We start from the raw sequence: 16,254 nt of genomic DNA, 5'->3' as shown, positions 1-16,254 counted from the left end.
ATTAATAGTGTCTATACTTTATTATTACGCTATACTTTACGCATTTTTATACTTAAAAAATCTTTTAAACTTGTTATGTTCAGATGATAAATATTGATGATAATTGATCTGGCAAAAGTATATTATGTTTTATTTTATCCACATGTTCACAATATTTCCATATTTATAATTTCCAATACGATGTGTCAACAATAACTGACATTAATACCTTGAAAACATCAATGCAAAGGCAATTATTGAGTTTAATCGTATCATATTTGTTATCTTTAGTCTTCTAAGCTCATAAATTTCATATTGATGCATTTTTACAAATTACGATAACACTTGTATTATAAACCAACAATAAAAGTTTAATCATGTATTTGTAACACGCGTCAAAAATTTTACACGGTATTGGTGATAAAATAATGTAATGTTAAATTTTATATTTACATTATTTATAATGTAATTTTACTTAATAATTCATGTATTATGGACGTAATTTATATAATAATACCATACTGCATTTTTCCATAAATGTTTAAAATAAATTAATTAAATAACGGATCTAAATATTTCAGATTGCAAGTCCTGTAATTTAGCGTACATTAAAACCTTTCACGCGAATTTAATAACCATTAAGTTGGTCTTCTGTTCTAAGTGCCATTTTGCAATTGCAAATAGTTTAATTTATTCGCTTGTAGTGTTTTCTTATTGAGGTAGACGAGTATATTCTCCAAATAGCCTCTCATAGCTTTGAGTAACGCTCAAATGATAAATTAAAAAATTTAATAAACTAAATATTTTTTGAAAAATTTTGTATTCTACTCTTTTCATTGTTCGAAAACTATCCAATTAATTTAATTTAAGCGCACTATAAATATTAATCCAACTGAAAAATTTATGATCACAAGTAAATATGATAGTTAATTCATTACTTTTAATCCTCCATCATAAATAGTAATAATTTTTTTTTATATCTTGCAAAAAAGTGTTTTTAAAATTCCAGACAACACAAAATCGAGTTTAAAAAAATTAAACCATAAATCACGTCAACTATTTTCGAACATTCTCTTTACCATGCTAATAAAACATATTTTGACTGTTATGCCCGTTTATATTAATGAATAGTTATCTATATATAATTTAAGTATTTCGAATACTGCAGAGTAAATTTACCTAGATTATCTTGCATCGTTTACACAGTAATCGACAGAATTATGATGAGAACTTTGGAGTCCAATTCACAACTCTTTTTTTTATAGGTAAATATAATGAATTAAACTAGAGGCTCGTCCAGGTCCATTTCTTCAACTGTGATATATAGACCTTCTTGTTCATACGTCGATTCATGTTTTGCCAAAACTTTTAAGAGAGGACGAAGTTTCATCCACCATTGGTAAGTTGGAATACGGTGTCTACATAATAAAATTAACATTAATATAATCATTTCATTTAATTGATTTTGCTTGATAAGTTTAAAGACTTACTCAAAATCTGTGTGATCGACAAGTTCAGCTAATGGAGTGTATCGGTATTGACGTTTTATAATACCTAACATTACTGCTGAAGTAGAGTCAGCAGCTATGACTTGACCTTCGGCATTTGTACATTTTTTTAGTTCAGTACTGAACCATTCAACGGCTTTTGCACCCATTTTTGTTCCCAAGTTACGATCGAATGGAGTTGGTGAACCACCTTGTTGCATGTGACCTGAAATATAAAAAAATAAAACATCTCTGATTCTCTATTCATTTTTATTAAAGCTGATTAATATTGAAGCGTGATAATATTATCTTACCAATAATATTTGATCGACAGCTGAATAAACCTTTTCCCTCTTCACTGAAGAGTCTTTGCATAAAATCTGTGTTATAATTGAGATTAGAATTTTCATTTCTAAGAATAAGACCCCTTTGAACCCCTTCAGACATTTTAGCAGCCATTGCAACAACATCTTGGTTTAAATCTTTGATATTAAATTTCTCTTCAAATATATAAGCTGCATCTGCACCACCTGCAAGTCCAGCAAGTGTTGCTAAATATCCACAATAGCCGCCCATAGTTTCAATAATAAAGACACGACGTTTTGTTCCTTGAGCTGATTGACGAATACGATCACAAATCTAAAATATTTATCACACATATATTCTTTTTTATCTGTAGAAAAATTCTCTATATAAAATAGCAATTATTTAATCATCGAAAGTATTATTACTTCAGTAATTTCATTCAAAGCAGTATCACAACCGAGAGAAAACTCTGTGCCAGGAACATTGTTACTAATTGTGGCAGGAATCATGGCAATAGGTATTTTAAATTCATCCCATTTATCTCGGCCTTTCAGGAATGTTAGACACGTTTGATATCCTTCAAATCCGCCAATAACAAGAAGACCTTGTATTCCAAATTCTTTTAAACGCGCAGCAATTTGCGGCAATTGCTCGTCTTTCGGTGGAGCACGTTTGGTACCAAGATAAGCACCTCCTTGAGCAACCCATCCTGTCACAGAAGGCCAATCCATGAGCTTAAGCTTACCAGCAGCAAGTCCCATTACACCGTCACAAACTCCATAAACTTTATCTCCTCGATAGATGCAATTTCTAACAAATGAACGAACTGCTGCATTCATTCCACAGGACGGAGAACCAACGTGCATTACTGCCAAAGTGTAGTGATCCTGAGAAAAGTAATTTTTTTTTAACATAGATATAAGTATAGGTATATTTTATTATTAGCGAAAATGCAATTTACATTTGACAGAAATTTTTTTAAGTATTAAAGGAAATAGATATCAAATTCATGCATTTATGTTATTAAATTTAACTTACTTGACCACAAAGAGTATGTTGCTAGGAATAAATTAATCTAATTAATACCATTATTAGGATTCAATTTATTACGATTATTAATTATCATTCAATTTAATTAATACTCCTAATAATTGTCTTACGAATATATTTTTAATAAAGTTTAAACATTATTCTTGTTAAGATTTACCTTTAACAAAAACCCATCAATACTATTCTGCAGCATTCAATTAATTTATAGATATGAGATTAATATTTAGTTTAATAATTCCATATTTTATATTCATTAACAATAAATTTTTTTTTATTAATAAAATTAATAAAAATTTTTAAATTCCGTGAAAATTCAATTAGTAATTCGAGAAATTATTTAACAAATCAAAGCATGATAAATAAAAGAGTCTAATAAGTTTTTTATGAAATTCATCTTCACCTTATTAGTGTCTGTAACTCCAATAGGAGCCTTTAACCGTGTAAGCATTTTGTATGTTTCCAGATTACGAGCAAATCCTCTAAAAAAGCAATTATAAATTATAACATTTTCAAAATTTTGAAATTTCTATACAATCTATTTACTAACTTTCCACGTAATTGAACAGCAAGATCCCAATTTTTATCAGCCATAGCCTGAGCTACAGCTTTAGTACGATTCACACAGTCCATTAAAGGTAATCGAACAGCTTGATTGCCATCAAGAGTAACAACACAAGCTTCAGTATCCGGTGTCGCCTCCATCAAAGCCATTACAGCCTCTGCACCCATTCTACATCCCTATAAAAAAATGTTTTACCCATTAGAATCTTTTATTTCTTATGAGAGCTTTCAACTTTTTTTTGTTACAAATTGGCTATAATATTTGAACAGATGTTTGAATAATTTTAAAAATAAACGAACCAAAACTCTGTCAAAAGCTGACGGGTTTCCACCGCGTTGTACGTGACCAAGGACAGTTATTCTTGTATCTTGCTGTAGTTTATTTACCACGACTTCACGCACTTTTTCAGCAGTTATAGGATCACCATTTCGATCTACTGCTCCTTCAGCAACGATAATAATGTTTAAACGTTGACCAGTTAAACGTTCCTAAAGATATGTTATCAAATAAATATATATATATATATATATATATTATTATATTCTTATTTTTATTCACATTATAAAAAACATATTATACAAAATTATAAACAGAAAACAAGGTGTAAAGAACTTCTTTAGTTGGTTAATCGAAATAAAAATTTTTAAATGATATATAATTGTAATATTCTATTTATAAATAATCATATGAATTTTATTAATTTCAAACAAACTGCAAAGGCATGCTGAAATTTTAAAAAAGCATACAACAAATAGCGTACTGAATGAATGAAGTGATAATTTAAAAAGAATTATTTTAAATAATTTTGAATTCTGCTTTCTGTAAATATTTATTGAAAAATAGATTTTTATTTTAACCTAAATATTTATGGAAAGAATAAATTTTTTAAATATTCACTTAAGTGATCATAAGGATAGAATTTTTTTTTATAAAAAAAAAATTATCGAACCTGCAACAACTTTTTGCAGAGCTTGTTAGGCCAATCTTGCTCAGGTGGCCACTCAGGGATGAACACAAAATCTGCTTCGGAACACATAGCTGCCACTAGAGCCAGGTAGCTGTAATATGATATCATGATACCTAATCTGCACTACGAAGAATATACATTGTATATAAAATAGTTAGCATAAAACGAAAGTCCAATATTAATACCGAGATTGATTGAATGAATGGAAACAAATTTTCAAATAATTATTAGTTTTCTAATGAAATAAAAAAGGATCTTTAGCCTACTCTAGGAGCTTTCAAAATTTCTTTTGTAATTGATTGTTAATTAAAAAAAAAATCAACTATTTGGTGGTATTTATTCTCATAATCTAGCCATGATACGTATTCGGAAACGATAATTAATAACATGCCTGTCGCAATATCTTGCAAAGTTTATCAGGCCAGCCCTTATCCGGTGGATCTTCAGGAATAAAAGTATAAGAAATTTCCGAAGCTAACGACGAAGCTATTGCCAAGTACCTGAAATTCTCTAACTCTTTATTATAATATCACTTTTAACAGATGTTCATATCGCGCAAAACAAAACTTTCAAGAAATAATTCTAAGCTAAATGATAATGAAAATTCGATACAACAATAAATAAATCGATCAACACAACAATATATCAAATCACTCCATTAGTTTCTTAAGAAGTTAGTGAGAAAATTATTAGATGCATTTTAAAATTCATCCCAAACGATTTTAAAAAAATATATAAAAGTTCGAATATCATTGACATGCCTGTTCCAATTTTTTACATAATTTATCAGGCCAGTCGGCAGGGGGTGGAGATTCTGGAAAGAATACGTAGTCTGCCTCAGCAGCTAACGCGCCCACAATTGCCAAGTACCTAGCCAAAGTTATAACTTATTTTGCATAATAGTAATAATTAAATAAATCTGCTCCTCAGAATTTCTTATTGGTTTCAATTATCGTAAAAAAAATATTCAATCATCTAATGTATAGTTCCATAAAACTTATGTGTATTATCTCATTCAGTCTTGATATTCTTTGAGACACAAATTATATAAAAGAACTGTGACTAAATATATCAGCCGTTTTTAATATAAAGAAACTTGTTTGTCTCATTTTTTATACTTGACAAGACTGAAAGAAAAATCGGAGGCTTTTAAAAAATTCGTTAAAGATCAGTTCTAATGCACTTAACAAATTGTCAGATCTTTTTTTTGTTTTTCGTGTTTTTTTTTTATCTATTAACGTACCCACAATGACGGCCCATGACCTCCATAATGAACGTACGCTGATGAGAATATGCAGTACTGACAATAGCATCTATACTTTCAATAATACGATGTAGTGCCGAATCTGTTCCAATTGTCATGTCTGTACCACAAAAATCGTTGTCAATTGAACCGACCATTCCAGCAATGTGCAAATGGGAATATTTCTCAACTTGTTCAGCAGTAATTTCACCTAGAAAAAAAAGTGTTGTTGGTTTAATAGTTCCTGTAATTTATTTATGGATGAAAAGTAATTAGTTTGAAAAGCACCTTTTTCTTTTAATTCTTTCAATAATCCAGAGTACTCTGATTTGAACAGATTGGCGCCTGTAAGTGAACCATCACCTCCAATAACAACTAAATTCGTGATGCCACGGGTCACTAAATTTTTTGCAGCTCTAAGACGGCCAGCACGTTCTCTGAAATCCGTACATCTTGCTGAACCTATCATAGTACCTCCCTAAAAATGAATAATTTTATTAATTATAATGTAAAAAGTCAATTTATTGGCTAGGAAATTTTTAAGTATTTAAGAAATAAATTTTTATTTAGGAAATATGATATGATAAATATTGAAATTACCCGATGAATGATGCAAGAAACCGAGGACCAATTTGCTTCAACGATATTGTCTCCTCCGTCTACCATTCCTTGATATCCTTCTTTGATGAAAAATACTTTGCATCCCAAATAAATACCCATTCGAACTACAGCACGGACAGCTGCATTCATACCTACAGTATAGAAAGATCGGTTATTACATCATCTTTTAATTCTTATTATATTTTTTACCAATTAAATTAAATTAACACTACTTATTAAAAATATAAAATAATTATGAATTCTTTTACCTTGAGAATCACCTCCACTGGTGAATACAGCAAGCCCTTTACCTTTATGACTTCCGGGCTTGATGAATTTCGAAGACGCTTGATCATCGGCCAGAATTTTCTTATATGTATCCATCATCTAAAAATAAAAAATGTGATTAATTTTTTTATATTAAACCTTAGCAAAAATTCGTTTTTTTTTAAATTTAATACTTAAGAAGTATTAAGATAACTTGATAGATCATTAATCTCTGTGTTCATTATCAGGTGCGAAACTAATGAATCATAAAGGATAGTTTTTAAAAATTTTTATTACAATGCAAACGTAATTAAATCTATATAAATCAATTTTATGATTAATAATTTCTTTAATAATTGTTAGGAATTTATCTTTATAAATAAAGATATTGCATAGAATAATTTTTTTGATCCTCTAAAAATAAGTTCATTCATAAGGAAAATTATTGGGGAAACTCCGATTTCCATTACAATGTACTTCTAGCGTGATTTTTTTTTATAAAACCCTCTAATTCTGTAGTCCACAATTGTGCCCATCTCTAAACTCATGTGAGGCCGAAACTTATAGTATCAATATTTCGAAAACTAAGCGAGATATTACAAAAATGTATTCTTTATTTTTGTCTTATTTTGGGATGTTTATCGAAATTCATTGTCATATTGTGATGCCACGGAAACCGTAGTCGTGTTGAAAAAAAAGTGTAAAACTTTTTTTTTTTAATGTACCGTTCACATGTTTATCGAGAGCCATGTGATCCTAGACCTAATCAATCAACCTTGACAATTGTAGTTGAGCTGACATTTGATTGTTCATGAAAGTTAAAACATGATATAATGAATAAAAATGCTTACTTTTTCATTTAACAAAATTTAATAAATTAATAATAAATGACATACTATTTATTTGATAATAAAAAGAATACTGGGTATTATAAGAGTATATTAAAAGCATCAAATGTTAAATAAAAATTGAGTGCTAAAATTTTTTAGGATTTGACATCTAACCTCTTTATTGATATTTTATGAAGTTCGATTAGATGTAAGGGTCAAATAAAATTAGATAACGATTGAGAAGCATGTAAATGACAGTTTAAATGACGCATACTAAATGACACAACTGATAAACTTGAATAATCACAAAACACAAATGTTTATACACTTACTTAGAATTAGATATTGGCAGAAAATGAAAAGACAATCACTATTTTTGTCTTAAGATGTATGTAACAATTTTAAATTCACTTAAATTGTCTGTAAGCTTTATAAGAAGTTACCTGCACGTCGTTCTGACCACTTCTGTCGTCTGAAGGTGACCTTATACGTTTGCTCATGTGTTTAACCGCCCAAACCCCGCGGCTCAACAACCCCTCTCTCGATAAAACCTCACGAAAAACGCAATAGTCGAGTGAAATATCATCAGATGGCATAACTATCATGATCAAACAACCAATGACAATTTTGCAATGGAATGTGTATTATTTTTTATTATTTAAATAATTTCGACAATTTTGAATGTTTAAAAAATTTTATAAATAATTCATACCTACAATTCTTTCCTCTTTTTATCGATTTTTGTAATATTATTGGAAATTTAAAGTTATTTGTAACAATTATGATGAAAGAATGATATTTATGATGTAATTATTAGTGAGATTCAGTGAATGAAAAAGCGTTTAATAAATTAATAGTCTTATTTAAGAAAAAATAAAGTGTCGATTCTACTTTTAAAAGAGGTAATTGTTTAATTTTTAACTCAATTCTTTCCCTTATAATTTTTTAATATTTTATTCATTTAATAAAAAGTAACTGTTGTTTTTTTGTTTATAATACCATTAAAGCTATTATTAGTATTTATAAATGACCTACATTATATTTTTATTTATCATTTAGATGTATGAATTGTATTCCTTCAAGGTATAATAATAATAATAATAATAATAATAATAATAAAAGGTACAACTTACCGTTAATATTTCGTCATCCAGCTCTTATTGAACAAGCGAATATTTTTCTGAGGTGGATGGATTAAAATCCTTGCGATTACGTGCTAAAAGTCACGACATGAATCAAGAAGAAATTATAGGAAATTAAACTGAAAATATCTACGTTAGTCCTATCTGAAAAAAAATATTCTCTAATCACGAGCTTTGGAGTGGAAAAAGAATTAATACTTTTTCGACGCTTTTACAGTTTATTTACAAACAATCGTCCCGCACAGATTTTTTTTCATCTATTAATTTAGCTGATTATCCATGGATTCTTATATTAAAATTGAAGAAACTAGCCTACAATTTTTATTTTTTCCGATACGAAGATTATAGGACACCTATAGGAAATTGCAAAAACTTTTTTGAAAGCATCTGTAAATTAAAAAAAAAAATATCTAAAGGAGGGTTTTTTTATAAACTAAATAGTTTACAAATGAGCATGAGTATGTTATTTGAATTCTATCAAGTAAAAAGATCTTTCAGTAATTACTTCTTTCACACAGAAATATAATATAATTGTTCCCTCGTTTACACTAAATTCAACTTAAAAATTTCCCCAGTATTTAACAACAAGAAACATCGATTGTTGATTATCAATATATAAATTGTACAGAAAATTCTAAATTTATAACTCTTACATTTATTTTACATAAATTTTTTGAAATTAAAATTAAACTTTGTATTAAATAGTGATTTTTCTGTATGAAAGAGTCAATCGATAAACAAAAATGCACAAATTAATAAAGAATATTTATAAAAAATCGAAAGAAACCCTATTCAATTGACTGAAAAGAAATAAAACGTAAATGGTAAAAATCTTATGTTTTTAATAATTGATCCACGCAACAATTGTTTATTTCAAAGGAATTGCATGGTCTTTAAATTCTAAATGATCTAGCTTTTAGCAATACCCTCATATATCGACTATACGTATAAATTGTGCAAAAAATTTCATAGCATGTTAGTATTAGATAGGCCCTTTGTGTTGAAAAAGGCACATACACATATCTACACATGTCTGCAACACGTATTCAAGTGTATACAACGAGAAAAGGAAGAGAAGAAATGCACTCGATATAATAATTATAATAATAGTAATTAGTCATCATATGAACAATTAAATAATAAATAACAACTTTATCACGTCTCGAGTTATGTTGTCAGTCAATCCTATGCCTCATTTAATGAAAACCATTAAATATTTTTCTTATATTTATCTTCTTGCTGCACATCACACCTCTTTTTATTAAGGATCCTGTTTATTAAATTCATTCATTTATTATTCTTCATGCAATTTATCCCATGTGAATTATAGGAAACTATCGCATTGAATTCATACTTTGCTTACGACTGTTTTTCAGACATTTTATCAGAATTTATTATTATTTCGTGTAAACGTTTATAATAATTATAATTTACAATTACGATGATTGATGATAAATACAAATAGAACAACGTAATTAGGAAATTGGGGGAATGGTTGGGAAAAAAGGTATTTGGGTAGTGATTTTGTTTCTTTTTTGTTTGCTCTCTTGCTTGAGTCTTTTCTTTGCACGTCTTCTGCTGTTATCTCTTGTAGTCGAGTTTTCTCAAAATTGTCAAGAAAGGGCCGTGTTTGTTGCAGTGATGATAGAGAAATAACCTCTTATATAATATATTTTCTTGAATTAAATAATTCATTAATCATTTTATATTTCAATCATTTTTATCTAAATAAATGAAAAAATTATATAAATTAACCGTCGTAACCACAATAGAAATATTTGTCTTTGGGGGATCAGGATTATATTAATTTAACGAATTTTATGAATAACGTAATAATAAAGGAAGTTGAGTGCAAAATTGTTGAAGGATATAACAGTGAGTTGATGAAGTTATATTTAGGAAGAAAATAATTCAATGACTTAATTTTTAATTTAACGAATTGACAAGACAAAAAACGAGATTGAAGAAGCACAAAATCCTTCGTTAAATAATTTAAATTGTTAATTGACTTTTAACAATGATATAAATGACCATGACAAGAAAAACGTGATCATTATTAAACAATTTAACAGGCACACGTATCTGTAATGGATTCGAGCTTGTATTTTTTTCACTTAGCATGCTGATTGTTTTTTTCCTGTACTTTTGACAAACACCAATACATTGAAAAATATCAACACGACAGCGAAACGTTTATTCAAACGTATAATATCAATTGTTGAACTTGTTTGTCCGTAATGTACATATAAATGCATCAGAGAAAGAGCGCTCATTTTGCATGTAATATGTTTTTTTTATATCATTAGATTTCTTATTTTTATGCACGCGTAATTTTATATATACAATACATCAAATGTATTGTTAAACAACAATGACGAGAAATAGAGATTCCATTTTTCTCTCGAAGTCGCAGTTAAAACTGGAAGGATCTTAGTGCATAGATAATGTTAGTTGTTTGTTTTTTAATTACTTTATTTTTTATAGTCAATTAATTAATTAATTAATTAATTACTGTAGAAAGTAATTCGCGTCTTTTCTTTCTACACACGCTTTTTATTTAATATATATTTTTTTCTTTTATTTCATCATTTAACGAACACGAGTCTTCCCGACTGTAGATGACCAAGAGTTGTTTTTTCCACTTACAACAATTCATCGTTTATTTTTATTTATTTTTTTTCTATACCCAAAAAAGCAACTGAATCGAAAGTTCCGACACATCCTTACGACGGAAATAAAAAAAAGAATTGAATGAAAAAGCGACAAGAGCTAAGAATGCCAGGAATTATTTAACAAAAATGTACAGCATACAATAAATATGGTTTTAATTTTTTTTATCCTCTCTCGACTTCATTCTTTAACACGAATTATTTTTATTAAATATGTCCGGCATAAATATTTATAGTATACATTATATGAATGGAAAAAAAGGAATTAAAACAAGTTAGATAGGGAAAGATAATAATATAAATCAACATACAAATTTGTGTTCTTGAGAGAAAGAGGATTATGCTCATGAGAATATTAATTTATCTCTTGTGATATTATTACGTAATTGTCGATAAAAATTGAAGCCTTTTGCAAAATTGTTACAAATAATACAAAACCCTCTCTAGATATCTCATTACACAACGAAGAGAGAGAAAAGGAGATTAACTATATTTTTTTTAGTGAATTCAGTAATTTTTCAGAGGCGAACGAGTTTTGATGATGGTGATAAATAATAATAAAATTATATTTATATTAATATTAATAATAATAATAATAATAAAATAAAAAAGGAGAAGGAAAGCGAATACGAGAGAAAAAGACGTGCTTTTTACAAGATAGTCGTAAGCATTTTTTTTTCAATACGTGAATCAAATGAAAAAAAAAACTAAGTTACCACTGATGTTATTTGGAACTTAATAACTTAATGTATTTTTTTACTCTCCTTTCTCCTCATGCGCTCTTTCCTTCGTATAATAATATTGTACTCGCTAGACAATGTGAACTTTAATTTAAAATGACGACTGGATATAATATAGTAGATTGATGGGTGTATCTTCCTTTTTCATTCAATTAATTTTTTTACTTGATTTTCCGCTTCAACATCAATCCTCGTTTTCTTATGTCCATTGCCATACACATTGGATGTTTTTGTATGAACCGGTAGAGTAATAAGTAAATCGAATATAGCGACGGTGCGATACTAAGTTGTCTCCCCTTATATCTTCTTTTTCGTCTATTTGTCTTTACTCTCCTCATTGGCATCGATTTTCCACTAAACCTTCTTTTTTCCTCTTTCTCTCTCTCTTTCTCTGCTTCATCTTTGATATTTTTTCCGTCGAATTATAAATCTCCACCTCTCTCACGCACATCCCATATTAATTTCTCTGACTCATCTTCTTTTATTCCCCCTCTTTCTTGATGTTTGTCTGATTCCCTCACTCTACAGATAGCAGTTCATCAATTTATTAAAATTTCTCAAGTATTATTTGTCATCATCTCAATTAAACACATAATCTAGTTGTTTTCATAGCCATTTTGTTGGTATTTGATGAATATTATTTCGCTTTAACTGGACATACTACTCTAGTAACAAGTTTCTCTTGAAGCAAAATTATTATCATAATATTCCAGTCCATTTGCAACTGCATAAATTGTTTTCAAAGGAAAAGAGAAAGAGAGAGAGAGAGAGGTCCAGAGATCAATAATTTCTTCCTGGTCTGTCGTCGTACGCATCCAACGATACGACGTGATAGCGGCAGTCAATGTATGCTACTCGCATGGGGAAATAGGTTGTCTGCCAAAGAGAGGATTGAGGAAATGAAGTTGGAGGAGAGGAAATCGATGAGGTCAGACTGGTAGGAAGGTGTACGGAGAACGGGAATTGCGCGAAAAATGTCGGGGATTTGGTGAAATGGATCGATGGATAAATGGTAAGTAAGGACTAATGATTGTGAGCTCTTGAAGGAATAGGGACAAGGGCGGGGAACGATAGAGAATAGGTTCTTATTAGATTAAGAAAAGGTAGGACTTAATCTTAGGAGGGTTAGTTATCGCCAGCCTCCTGTGGTTCGTCCCCATCGCCCTGCGTATCGCTGGTCCAGAGCGTGAGGTTGTCACGCAACAGCTGCATGATTAACGTGGAATCTTTGTAACTATCTTCATTCAATGTGTCCAATTCCGCAATCGCATCATCGAACGCCTAAAAAATAATCATTTAGTCAATTATTATATTACTTGTTATTATCTATATAATATTTCATTAATATTTGAACTCGGAAGAGAAGTTAATGAATGGCTATTCTATTCATTTTACTTGCTTTCGACCAAAAACAAATGCGATAAGTTTGATTTCTCAATTGCTTTTGGTGGCTATTGTAAAAATTTATTGACACTACTGTAATAGTTAGTAACTCAAATATTTTTCAAGTAATGCTAACACATTTTGCATTCTAAATAGGTGGTTCATTTTTGAGATAATTAATTATGCAAAAAGCATAAATGACAGAGTAATTAATGGATTTATGTTCTACTTCGTTTTGGAAAATCTGTATTAATAATTATTGTCATTTTCTGATAATAAGAGGATGGTTAGTGGTACAATAGAGACATCGCTTAACAAATGGCAATCATTTTAGGTATATTAATAAAGTAATAGATAAATTGACCTTGATCATTCTAAATAAATTTTAGTTTCATTTAAAGTGCAAACACAAACGTTAGACCGAACCTGCTTAGCTAAGTGACAAGCTCTGGCTGGGGAATTTATAATTTCATAATAAAAAACGGAGAAGTTGAGTGCAAGACCGAGCCTGATGGGATGTGTAGGCTGCATTTTTGCCTTTGCTATGTCAAACGCCTCTTGGTACGCCTTCTGTGAATCTTCAACCACGGCTGTAACGCAAATTATAACAAAAAAAAAGGATAAAGAATAATTACTGAATAGATGAAAAATTTTTTTTCATAATTCTTCAAAATCGGTTAAAATATCAAACATTGAATTAAAAACAACTAGATCATGAGCAATTGATCAAACACATTTAGTATCAAAAACTCAACTCAATTAATGATTGCAAACAATTAAAGGATGTCTCCATCAAAGGATTTTTCTTTTATTCGGCATCTAGAAGTACTATTGCTCCTGCACCATTTCACCATCCTCTTTTTGTATTTTTATCAATTTTATTCAAAGTAACTAACGACCTGGAACGATAGCAATAGTGTTAATAAAGTAGCAATAATACCTGTTTGGCCAGTTGACACGCCCTGTCTGGCGAGTTTAGGATCTCATAATAGAAGACTGAGAAGTTCAGCGCAAGACCTAGCCTGATTGGGTGAGTAGGTTGCATCTTCTCCTTACTGATCTCAAACGCATCTTGGTACGCTTTCTGGCTGTCATTTACCACGGCTGTACATGCGTAAGTTAGAATAATCAACATGATACAACAACCACTTAATTAAACAGTTAGTAATTTTTATTATTTCATGCACACTTGCATTTATTTTTCAATATTTCAGGCGCAATCGAGCCTCAGTGTAATTTATTATTGATTCCGTCACGCAATTGATAAAATTTTTTATTTGTACTGGTTTCTCGATTCAACAAGTGTTTCAATGAAATATCACCATTTGTTATGAATTACTTTGTTGATAATATTTACCAGTTCAAATAAATTTTTGCTTCTTTAAAATAGTTCAATAATATTATTGAATTTTTCTGAACAACATTTGTAAGCAATAAAAAATATTTCATGTTTGATTAGTCTCATAGTAATAATATAAGAAATACCTACTGTTTCTGGTTTCACCAGTTGCGACTTCCGCAAGATACCTGTAGTAGTCACCCTTCATCTTAAGGTAAAATACTTTGCTTTCGGCATTACTAGCCTTCGGAATCAGGTACTTGTCCAGAAGACCCTGAATCAAAAGAAAAACAAGATTACATTTTGCTTATGAATTCAAACCCATAACTAAATTGATTCAAAAAAATTGTTGACATAAATATCTATGTGGATATATAATTGCCTAACATTTATCTTTAGAAACCAGAAATAGAAATGTCTCAATTAAAATATCTATTGGCTAATTGGTTTCTTCTATTTGTTATAAGTTCATATCGAAATATTTTGTACATTTTGTTTGTTAAGCTACTAAGTAACCAGAAACTTTATCAACAAAATCCATACTCTTAATTAATTAATAAAAATTTATGAAAATATAATAATTATTATTGTTGATTGGCATTTAATTTGATCATGAATATATATAATATATTAATTTGATACAATATTTACGATAATTGACTCTCTTTTGTTCAAACCATTTAATATAGATAGAAAATTTTAAACATTTAGTTGCCAACTATTATTTGGAACTCAACAAAATCTTATTTTCTCTGCTTCACACTTCTTATTTCTAATTAATTCTTATATTATTGACGCTAGATCTATGTTTGTCTATAAATATTTAGATTTCTACTTATTTAAAGTAACAAATTTTATTATAATCATATCTCAAAGTATTTTCAATGATCGTCCAAGGCTGTTGAGTTGCATCGCTTTTTCCTCTTCTATTTCCTATCTATTTCCGATTTCGTTAAACGCACTCATCAGAACTCTATATAATCTGATACTTGTTTTTTTATTCCTGCATGGATATTAATAGCAGTAGTATTGTGTTGAAGTATGGTGTCCATAATGAATTTGATATCAGACGCTACATAAAATAATCGGACAGCAAGATACAATAACTACATTGAATAATAAATTGATTCAAATTGAAATAGTGACGGATGTGATTGATACGAAAAAAAAAAAAATTTTTTTATAACAAAACGATAAAATATAGCTATCAGTTTTTCAGCGAATAGATAAATAAATATTCTTACTCTGATTTTCCAAATATTTTCTTCATATAATTTTTGATGATTTATGTTATATTTGTAGGCTAAATTGATGTAATTTAATATTATCAGGTTATTCAAGTAAAATACTGGTATAAATCTGCATTTATCTTTGCCAAATATTTTATGTTTTTGGATTAAGTCCAAAAAACATTTACAAGAAATAAATGACAGAATTTCGAGCATGAAATAAGGACTCATTTTAATTATATATTGTTCATAGCAATGAATATCAAATCTTTACGCTTGTTAGACGTCTTTCAGATATTTAAAAAAGATTAGTAAGATTATCTGAACCGATAGTGAACTTTAATTAAATGTGAATATCATGAAACAAGATAAGAAACAATAAACTTGATAATGGACTGTTAAAATGTGTATGTACAAGAGTAAGTTATCAGCTTATTTATAACTGTTTCAATTCAAATTGA

The 16,254-nt window shown here is 29.0% G+C and overlaps 2 protein-coding genes across 10 annotated transcripts in view; both read right to left on the bottom strand.

The window, feature by feature from the left end:
* Positions 1-103: 103 nt before the first annotated feature.
* Positions 104-12,087, bottom strand: Pfk (ATP-dependent 6-phosphofructokinase). 7 transcript variants are annotated; one of them, XM_035082568.1, is made up of 15 exons: positions 8,425-12,087; positions 6,464-6,581; positions 6,195-6,346; positions 5,883-6,072; positions 5,595-5,805; positions 4,334-4,442; positions 3,684-3,872; positions 3,370-3,560; positions 3,223-3,301; positions 2,980-3,006; positions 2,811-2,831; positions 2,198-2,659; positions 1,781-2,105; positions 1,470-1,692; positions 104-1,397 (listed from the first exon to the last, which is right to left on the bottom strand). In XM_035082568.1, the coding sequence occupies exons 2-15, from the start codon at positions 6,579-6,581 to the stop codon at positions 1,259-1,261; spliced, it is 2,436 nt and encodes an 811-aa protein (XP_034938459.1). In that variant the 5' UTR covers positions 8,425-12,087; the 3' UTR covers positions 104-1,258. The 7 variants fall into 7 exon arrangements, with proteins under 7 accessions (XP_034938459.1, XP_034938454.1, XP_034938453.1 ...); XM_035082563.1 differs by lacking the exons at positions 4,334-4,442; positions 8,425-12,087 and adding exons at positions 5,113-5,221; positions 7,735-7,882; XM_035082562.1 differs by lacking the exon at positions 8,425-12,087 and adding an exon at positions 7,735-7,882.
* Positions 12,088-12,234: 147 nt separating this feature from the next.
* 14-3-3zeta (tyrosine 3-monooxygenase/tryptophan 5-monooxygenase activation protein zeta) overlaps positions 12,235-16,254 on the bottom strand; it is a 19,118-nt gene continuing 15,098 nt past the window's right edge. For 2 of the 3 annotated variants that reach the window (XM_035082573.1, XM_035082574.1), the window contains exons 3-5: positions 14,715-14,838; positions 14,166-14,329; positions 12,235-13,123 (exon numbers count right to left, since the gene is read on the bottom strand). In XM_035082573.1, coding sequence (XP_034938464.1) covers positions 12,968-13,123; positions 14,166-14,329; positions 14,715-14,838 — 444 coding nt within the window. In that variant the 3' untranslated portion in view covers positions 12,235-12,967. Of the gene's footprint in view, positions 13,124-13,651; positions 13,816-14,165; positions 14,330-14,714; positions 14,839-16,254 lie in introns of all 3 variants that reach the window. The other variant, XM_035082575.1, reaches the window with a different exon arrangement.

Source organism: Chelonus insularis, unplaced genomic scaffold (assembly GCF_013357705.1).
Source record: "Chelonus insularis isolate UGA/USDA-ARS -01 unplaced genomic scaffold, ASM1335770v1 contig_347_pilon, whole genome shotgun sequence".
NCBI lineage: Eukaryota > Metazoa > Arthropoda > Insecta > Hymenoptera > Braconidae > Chelonus > Chelonus insularis.
Note: the sequence above shows the minus strand (reverse complement) of the source record. Positions and strands in the feature narration are given on the sequence as shown.

What these genes read in the sequence shown, in the direction of transcription:
- Pfk (XM_035082563.1), bottom strand. Translation starts at nt 7,791, where the DNA reads ATGAGCAAACGTATAAGGTCACCTTCAGACGACAGAAGTGGTCAGAAC. An exon ending in GCTGTTCAATTACGTGGAAA is followed by an intron (nt 3,302 to 3,369) that starts GTTAGTAAATAG and finishes TTGCTTTTTTAG; the next exon opens with AGGATTTGCTCGTAATCTGG. An exon ending in TTGATGGGTTTTTGTTAAAG is followed by an intron (nt 2,832 to 2,979) that starts GTAAATCTTAAC and finishes ATTTATTCCTAG; the next exon opens with CAACATACTCTTTGTGGTCA.